Raw genomic sequence first — 9,658 nt, forward strand, 5'->3', positions numbered from 1 at the left:
GTATTCGTCCATTTAGGCTCCCGAATGCCACAAGACTCTTCACACTGACCTTTGACACCCCAGATATATATTTTCAGGAATCACTCTATTCCTGTGACTGTTTAATATTGCATTTTAAATTTGGCCAGGGGTTTTATGGTTGCTGTTATAATTATTTTAGTGCCTTGAAGAAAGGCTTGAGCTGTCCAGTTCTATCCAGTTCTGTCCAGTCATGGAGCTGCAGAGCATGGCAGGTACTGCTCAGGAGGGAAACTCCCACATCTCATGTTCCTGTTCCTGGTTGCTGCCCACATTAATATAAGCAGCTCAGCTCAAAGTCTTTCCCACATAGAATAATTGGCTGCAGTGAGACACTGCATTGAGCAGCTTGCTGAAGGGAGAAAGGAGAATAAGGGCTGCTTCCTGTTCATAATTATACAAGCTTAGGCAGTGGCCAGAACTGAATGAGGTAAAGCAAGAAAACAAAACAACAACAACAATAATAAATAAATTCCAGCTGTGCTGTTATTCCCAAAAGGTGAGTATTAGTTGTACTAGTAACAGCAGCAGCAGCAGTAGTAATAATAATATTAAAATTATCATTTGCAGGGTTTTTTCTGTGCTGGCTCCACCCAAGGGTGACTGACCTTCAGGCATCTTGAAAGGCATTCAAGACTCACATGGTGTGATTGGGCTTCTCAATCATGCGATGAAAGTTGGATTGTGGAGTCTTTTTATTTTTATTTTTGTGACTCTATTCTGTTTTAGGTTTTAGTAATAAACTTGTAGGTTTTTATTTCTGTGAATCACATTGGATAAACTGTTCTTAACAATGTTTAGGAATTCCTGAGAAGCAATAATAATTACTCAGGGGTTAGGTAAAACCCATCCATTATTGTTCTACCATTCACTTTTTCTAAAAGCGTTTCCTGCTTGCCTAGTGAATTTTGTCCTGGTCCCAGCCCAAATAACTCCTGGGTTTCTCATAGGAATCAAACTATGATTAGAAAAGCCAAAATCAGCCAAAAGCAACCACATATTGTGAAAAACGGGATTCAGGGATTTGGGGTTCAACATTCTCATGGCTATTGTTTTCCCACTTGTGCTTTTGTTGCTAGATCTGCGGTGAGCTACCTTCCATGGCCCTCTTTATAGGTACTGCACTCTTCTTGATCTTCTCCAGCTACCTCTCGGATGCAGAACCCCGAAAGGCTAACAAAGAACTCTCAGTGCCAAATGGATCGCCATGGGGTGAATGGGGAACCACAGAATTCTGTCGCCAAGGACATGCAAAAGGATTCAGATTGAAGGTAGATACCTCCTTCTGTCCACCTTTTCAGGCACCTTGGTGCCACGTAGCTGTGACAATAAGCATCAACAGACAGGGTCCTGGGGCTGCTCTGCTCACCTGACCTTCCATCTGTAATGGTTGGGTCTCTTCCAGAGAAGCGAGACAACTCTGGCAGTAATTAACTCATGTTTATTGCCCAAAACACACAAATCACTCTGGACCTCAGTCACTCAGCGTCTGCTTCCAAATTAGCTGTTGCCGAGTCTGAGTTCTGCCCATTCCTCTTTCCTCATTTCAAGCGAACTTCCTTTCCTGTTCACGCCTCTCATTAATTCTTCTGAGCCTATGCGTCATGGGATGGGCCTCCCTGTGAGTCCGAACATAAACTGTGTCTTCTCCCTTGAACTCCCCCCTTCCTTCTCCTTGTTCTCGGAGCTCAGGCTTCTAATGCAACTAGGCTGCTCCTCCCTCGTTCTGCATTCCTGTCTAATTACCTCCTCCTATCTCTCCATGCTTTCTCCCTCTCTCACCAATGGGAGGCAGCTGACACCATCTGACTAAGTTGCTTGGTGGTGAGGTCATTATGAGGCAAATGTACTGGTGGCACACCTAAGGCCTTCAGCTTCTGTGGTTCTTCTTCATGTGTCTTCTCCGCAAGAGGCCCAGAGAAACTGGCCTTTTATGTGGTGGCTCCTCACTTGTGGAATGTTCTCCCCAGAGAGGCTTGCCTGGCACCACCGTTACATATATTTGGGTCCATGGCAAAAGCATTCCTCTTCAAGTTCATTCTCTTACATGTGCTATTTACACTTTGGACCCTTTGGGCATTTAAGCTTAAATATCATAATTTTGAGGGGAAAGAAATCAAACTATTCATATTCTGCTGTGTGTGGAATGATGGTTCCTTAGTCTTCTTAAGTAAAATTTATGCTTCAACACAACAGCTTGTGACTTTCTGGAGGCTGAAATATTTTTTTGCCAAGGAACATTTGCCAAGGAACATTTGGACAAACTTGAATTGAACTGTGAAGTGTGAACTGAAATAGTTCATTTTGTAAAGGGGCAAACTTGAACTGGAGTTAGTTCCTTTTGGGGCATGTCAAACGAGATCCTTTTCAAATCAAACCATCCAAGTTCTGTGCAATACTGTCAAATTCAGCCTGCCAATCTAGTGTGTGTGAAATTCCTCCTGAAAATGCTGTGCTTTGCTCTTAAATGTGGTCTTATTGCAACCGCAGCTTTTCTTATCCCCAGGTACAGCAATGGACCAAACAATCACCCTTTAGAGATGATACATCTCTGAATGGCATCCGCCTCATTTGCACGGATGGCTCAGAAATTGAATCTGCTGTTGGGCCGTGAGTAGCTTTAAATATTCCATTCCTTGGCTTTGTTGTTAGAAAGAAGTATGGAACCAAATCTGGCAAGTTCTTGCCTTTTCCCTGAGTTCTTGAGGAGGATACATCTTGAATTATGTTGACTTATTCATGGGCTGCCAAACCTGAGTGCATCAACAACACAACAGGGAGGGTTGTGATAAAATAGCAAAATGCAATGTAGCAAAAGATAGTATTACTAGGGCAACTGTTACACACCTGGAAATCTAAACAACCATGAAAGTAACAGGACTAATTTTTTTCTTAATGAACATTTATATATTTGAATCTTGAAAGCAGAAGAATCCACTCAGAAATCAACAGTTGCTCAACATTTGGATGTAGTTCCAGTATACATCACATTTCCTTCCCAAGGAATTAATCACCGAGCTAACAAAATTAAATAAAACAAAATTCCAGTCTACATCTGTTTCCATATGAGGTGAATAAAATGTGAAGAGAATGCATACATGCAACATTACCTGTGTAACAAAATGTAGGCCGTATTAGATTGGAACAAGGGTAAAAAATGACAAAATAACTCATCTAATGACAGGATATAAAATTTATATCACCCACCGTTGCTGATATGAAAAGTCTTATAAAATACACCTGTCCCTGTGTGCATATTTCCTGAAGGAAGAACAGAAAAGAGGCACACTGCCTTCTGTTTGTTAGCCTTTCTTAAGGAATATGAATAGGCCTCACAAATATAAAGGTAAAGTAAGGACCAGCCACAAACTCAGCTGAACACAATTAAATATATCCTGCAAATTCTATTGTTGAATTCTAACCATATGGGTCCAGTGTATTCAGTTTATAAATATACCTCCATTCCATTTGTGAAAGCTTCCTGGTCCTGAGTGCAGGCACGATGAGACAACTGGGAAGTCCACCTTTTCTAAGCCAGGCTTCTTCAGGCTCGTGTGCTCCTGATCTTTTGGACTACAATTCCCATAAGCACAGGACAACACATGGAGGTAACAGGAGCTTTAGTCCACCACATCAGGAAGACACCAGGTAGAGGGAAGCTGGTCTAAAGCACTGATGAGCTGACATTTTGATCTGGAAACCAAGCCTTATGAGCAATAGTTGAAGGAGCTAGGTATGTTTAGCCTGGAAAAGAGGAGGCTTAGAGGAGATATGATAGACATCTTCAAATATCTCAAGGGCTGTTACAAGGAAGAAGGAACAAGCTTGTTTTTTCCTGATCTGGAGGGTACGTCTTGAGCCAATGGTTTCAAGTTACACAAAAGGAGATTCTGACTAAACATATGGAAAAACTTTCTGACAGTAAGATCTATTCGACAGTGGAACGCTCTCTCTTGGGAGGTTGTGGACTCTCCTTCCTTGGAGGTTTTTAAGCAGAGGTTGGTTGGCCATCTGCCTTGGTTGCCATAGCTGAGATTCCTGCATTGCAGGGGGCTAGGCTAGATGACCCTTCGGATCCCTTCCAACTCTACAATTTGATGATTCTCTCTTGGAGCACTAAGATATTCTCTATTTTCCCAAGGGGCAGCAAAGAGGCAACCAGTAGAAGAGAAAGCTGGATAGAGTAGCCAAAAGGGATTAAAGAATTAATTTCCATGCAGTTTCCACCTGCCCCAACCCACACTTCTGGGTTCCCCCATCACAGAGCCAGTTATTGTAAGATGCATTTCAGATCAGTATTTAGCAAGGAAGCTTGGAGAGGTCTCTTCTGTTTCCTTATTTCTTATCCGGGTGATAACATGTATTGGGATTTGCTTTTTTAAAACCTTAATTTTTAAAAAACAAAAACAAAATAACAATAGAAATAAAAATGTGCACCCCACCACCAAGACTATTCTTTATCAAAATTATCCAACTTTCCAAAAACTTAACAGTTTTTGAGATGGTTTGACCCCTTTTTTGTTATAACAATACAAATTCCACCAATACCTTCTATATTTCCTCAAAGTCAAAGCTCCCAGGATTCTTTGGGGGAAGCCATATGCTTCAAATCTGTGTTGAATGGGCATTGAATGTATGGTGAAGACGTGACTTGAGCAAATATTTCTTCAGAGTATTAACACCACTATCTCTGTCAGGTATGGAACATGGACAAAGGCTGAGATTTGTCCTGGAGGCCGTCTAATTTCATATTCTCTGAGAGTACTAACACATCAAGGCATCAAGGATGACACAGCAGCTGACAATATCAGGTTCAGCTGTGAAAATGAGGCTGTCCTGACAGGCCATTCAACTGACTGGGGTACGTATGGTCCATGGAGTCAACAATGTACTGATGGTGCCATATGTGGATTGGTGACAAGAATTGACAGAGGAGAAACCGACAACACAGGACTTAATGATGTGATCTTCTACTGCTGTGACTGAACCATGTGGGTTTCACACAACAATAGCTCAGTTCCCTGTGCCCCAGTGGCTCCATGATGTGAAACTTAATAATAAATGTATCCCCAATGAAGAGTTCTGGGTGTCTTTTTTTGACGCACTGTGCCTTAAATCTTCATGAATGGCTTGTTGGCAGAGCCATTTAAATCTTGGTAATGCTTTATTGAGGAAGCGGAACAAAACATTGTATACCGTACTTTGAGGAGAAAGCAACAGAGAGGCTTTTGTCTTTCTTAGGTCAGGCACTGGACATAGCAGGAAGGCTATCAATTATACATAACAGGGGGGAACTCCCTCAGATCTACACAGCCAATCAGAGCACTCGCTGCCTCAGTGAGCGTCGTGCCACTTTGCTTGGTTGTTGAGCAAAACCTCAGCCACCTGGTTTGCTGACTTACTAATAACAGAATGAATGCTAAAGTCACACACAGAACAATCTGTGCTGTGGCAATTCCATCATGGCTGCTGGATAGGAGGCCAACCATAGGATTGGAGAGAGGACAGAGAAGGATGAATGGTCACAGAAGAATGTAAGAAGAGGCCCACTGGATTGTACGAAAAGTCTATCTGGTCAAGCATCCTGTTTCTCAGAGTGGCTTCTCAGATGCCATTTGAAGCCCAGAAACTGGCAGTGAGTGCACAGTCCCACTGTTCTTCCATGGCAGCTGATGTTCTGATAGGGCTGTCATACTGTACGTCCATAATTTCCCTGACTTAGCTGGGATTTGTCCGTTGAAAATGGCATCCAGGGGGCAGGATTTTCTAAAAGCAGACTGTCACTTTTTAAAATTTTTACACTGCTTATTCAGGCTTAAACCAGTGAGTATGGAACATTCTAGCGGAAAACACTTGCTTTACCAACACAAACGTTGGCATTATGGAGTCCTAGCTTGCAGCAGCAGGTTGTTCGCAACCTCTTTTTTCTGTTCACCATCAGCTGCAGAAACCTCAAGGTACTGAACCACATGAGGATAATACAGCTCTCAACCATTTTTGTCTCCATTGCACTAATGGTGCAATAAATGAGTCTACATCGGGACCATGAGTATTCTTTAGATTTCTCTCCTACTATGACCTTGTAGTTTTCAGGTGAAGGGCTACCTGAAATGTGTTATGAATTATTTTTGCTTCCAAAACAGTTACGGAAGCCACACTTGGTAATTCCCGGCTTCATAGAAGGAACCCAAGTCTCATTCAACAAACATATTGTATAATCTTCCAGCAAACTATTGCAAAAAGCACAGCTAGTGGGGAATCACAACACAATTCCACCAGTGCAGAATGGCAGCTTGGTGTTGATGTAGGCTAAGAAATCATTTTTGCCTCCCAAAAAGCTATAGAAACCACTCTAGGTGATTTCAGGTTTCAATTACAACTTCATAGGAGGAACCCAAGTCTCATGCAAGAAACAGTTAAGAAACATATAGTATATTAGTATATATAGTTTAGTATGATTTTCTATTACAAAAACAAAGCACAGCTAGTGAGGAGTCAAAACACAATTCCACCAGCACAGAGTGGCAGCTTGGTCTTGAGGGTTTCCTGAGTCAATCACAGAATGCATTTTGGTATCAAGCATGAGAACTGTAGGAAAAATGGTAGCTATTTAACAGGGATTACCGTTTTGACAGTCCAGAGGAAATTTGTTCTAGTAAGCTGTATATACATATTGTGATATAAATAAAAACATGTTTTGTTTTGTTTTTTAAAAAATAGCAGTTAGTTTTCTTAGAGTAGGTCTGACGAAGTTAAACCTTGCCTTCCAAGACCCACACATATCAGACACACTCATTTCATGAAAGTCCATTCTAATTCATCAAATGCCTTTTCAGTGTCAGCAAGGAATAGCAATTTTGTTTCTTTGTAATAGTTATACCAACAATTCTCCTTAGTATCCTGAAGAAATCTCCCTGTAATGAAGCTGATCAGTATGCATACATTCAGACAATCTCCTTTCTAACACATTCAGCAAAATAGATATCAAAATCTCTTTTAGTCATTTTAAAAGTGATATTGTTACATGGTAGCCAACCAATGATAAATCTTTATTTGAGTTTGATATCAAGAGTTTTTAATTGAGTTAACACTCAAATTCTATTAAAATCAGGAGGAAGATACCTGTACTCTCAGGGAATCGCTGAGATTTCCAAGAGGACAAAGTATCTTTTAAACAAACCAACAATAACCGTTAGGTAATCAAGCTCACCAGCAAAGAACAATAAAATGAGAATTGAAGATGCTTTGTAGCAGGGGTCAGCAATTTTTTTCAGCAGGGGGCTGGTCCACTGTCCCTCAGAACTTGTGGGGGGCTGGACTATTTTTTTTTGGGGGGGGAGGATGAATGAATTCCTATACCCCACAAATAACCCAGAGATGAATTTTAAATAAAAGCACACACATTCTACTCATGTAAAAAGACGCTGATTCCTGGACTGTCCGTGGGCCGGATTTAGACGGTGATTGGGGCAGATCCGGCCCCCAGACCATTTGCTTACCCATGTTTGTAGTCATGAAATGTTAAGTACTGGACTGAAAATAAAATGGAAAAGTGTGGAGGGTGGCCGAGATGGTTAAAATTCCTTAACAAGAGCTGCAGTTTTATTGCAACATTTTATTGCAACATTGTGTATTGATCTACTCTCTCTCTCTCTCTTTATGTCAGCTGCTAGTTTTTCTGGAGAGCCTCCAACACAAGAAAGTATGTGTGTTGATTTATCACAACATTGCTACCATGGTCTTCTTCCATAGTTGGGGAGACTGGGACAAGTCTCAGTACTGTGACCATGACCACCTGGTTGCCTTTGCTTTGAGTGTGGAACCTCCCAAGGATGGGGTGGATAATACAGCAGCCAACAACGTCTACTTCAAATGTGAAAACGGGAGAGAAATGTTTGCTAATGGAATGTGTTAGGACTATTATGTCAGCGTTAGCACCTGCTTTTCTGGTACCATATGTGGGCTGCAGACAAAGTACAGCCTGATCAAGGAGAAGGTGATGATACAGCACTTAATGATGTTAAGTTTTACTGCTGTAGATGAAGCTTATTCTAATAGTTTGCTGACCTGGATTTTAACCACAATTAAATGCTAAACAAATATGAGTGTGTGTCCTTTTTTTTGAGACCAGTTCCTCAATTTTAGAAAGAAGACCAACAAAAGAATAATGTGGAAGAGCAACAAGCGCATAACCACATAGAAGCCTTCGCCCATCCAGTGGCATCCAAATACTTGGACTACAACTCCCATTAGCCATTGCTTTAAAATGAATCTGGGAGTTCCTTCTACATTGTGTGGATAAGAAACTTCCTGGGTCATTTTGGACCTTTTAAAAAGTCTTTCCTGATGCATCTGTGACTGTATTTTATTTCTTCACAGCATTTGTGAATTATAGCTGTGACTTCACTCATTGGCTGAAAACACTAAATAGTAGGAGCAGCTTCATGTCTTCCTTTTTGTGTTGAATGGGGACTGCACATTTCCATTCATAACTCTCATTCTACAAGGTCTAGAGACTTCGGGGTTACTTTAAAATGGAAGCTCGGTGTCTAGGCCCAGGATAGAAGTACCTGCTGTGTCATCCTCTTGGTGGGCCTCATGCAAACACACACACACGTAAAACAAAACATTAAATGACAATGCCTGCTCTTCAAGCAGCAACATCATACTCCTCTAGTAGACACTTCTGGTTGTCAGACATTTATTATGGCAACCAGGAATGGGGGAGAAATGATATGAAAATCTATCAAATCTGCGTTTTCTAAAACAATATGCCTACCACACAACTATCAAAATTTACACTTGTCTGAGTTTGTTGGTGCAGTTCTCTAGCTAAACTGTGTGAATTATAAAAATTATGTTTTATTAACTGAAACAGAATTACATAACACTAACAATAATCTCATTTTTAATCCTGTTTTAAGTCAAGAGTTGTAGTATGTCATCAAATCCAGCTGGTGTCAGTCGCCTGACTTTGGATGTTTCCAAGACACTGTATGTTTTGCCTTGGTAGAGAAGAATGTGTTCATGATTCAGAGGCTGTGATATGAGCACAGCTCAAGAAGCCTTTGTCTGTTCTCGTTCATGCTGCCAATATCATAGTAGCCTATGCAGTGGTCCCACGTGTGATGACCAATCCCAACTCTGGCACTGAAATCTCTCAGCAGGACTAGGTGGGACCCTTCTGACAGCTTGGTCTAGTTCCTCAGAGAACCAGCCCTTGGTTTGTTTGTCAGAGCACATAGTGGGAGTATAGAGGCTCAGTATGTTAACTGGATTGGAGGTGATTGAGAGGTGGAGGGAAAGCATGTGTTCTGAGTCTTTGGTCAGCAGTGCTATCACAGATAGAAGGGAATTTCTCACTGCAAAGACTGAGGTTTGAATACATGGTTTCTCGTGATGCCCTCCTTTGCCAGCAGGTAGGTGAACAAGCCAGGACACATGGTCCTGATGCTTCAACTTGATAGCCACAAGAGGGTTTGTTTCTTTTCTGTTTTACCTGGTGCAGTAGTTTGGTCCACTTGTCGAGTGATACTCTGAGCTCCAAGCACCAATTGAAGGAGGCAGACAGTGAGACATGTCTCTTCCATCGTGTCTCGCTCACTGATGAAGGCATTCTATAGTACTCGTACATTATGCC

General features: G+C 41.4%; 1 protein-coding gene across 1 annotated transcript; it reads left to right on the forward strand.

The window, feature by feature from the left end:
* Positions 1-388: 388 nt before the first annotated feature.
* Positions 389-5,056, forward strand: LOC308588972 (vitelline membrane outer layer protein 1-like). The gene is made up of 4 exons (XM_081197731.1): positions 389-517; positions 1,098-1,289; positions 2,525-2,628; positions 4,716-5,056. Exons 2-4 carry the CDS (start codon positions 1,119-1,121, stop codon positions 5,002-5,004), a joined length of 564 nt encoding a protein of 187 aa, XP_081053857.1. The 5' UTR covers positions 389-517; positions 1,098-1,118; the 3' UTR covers positions 5,005-5,056.
* The last annotated feature ends 4,602 nt before the right edge of the window (positions 5,057-9,658 follow it).

This window comes from Podarcis bocagei (assembly GCF_964188305.1).
Source record: "Podarcis bocagei genome assembly, chromosome: 6".
Classification (NCBI taxonomy): Eukaryota; Metazoa; Chordata; class Lepidosauria; order Squamata; family Lacertidae; genus Podarcis; species Podarcis bocagei.

Bases quoted from the DNA above. Each gene is read 5' to 3' on its own strand.
- LOC308588972 (XM_081197731.1), top strand. From the start codon at position 1,119: ATGGCCCTCTTTATAGGTACTGCACTCTTCTTGATCTTCTCCAGCTAC. The intron at 1,290-2,524 runs GTAGATACCTCC...TCTTATCCCCAG, and splicing joins CAAAAGGATTCAGATTGAAG to GTACAGCAATGGACCAAACA. The intron at 2,629-4,715 runs GTGAGTAGCTTT...TATCTCTGTCAG, and splicing joins ATTGAATCTGCTGTTGGGCC to GTATGGAACATGGACAAAGG.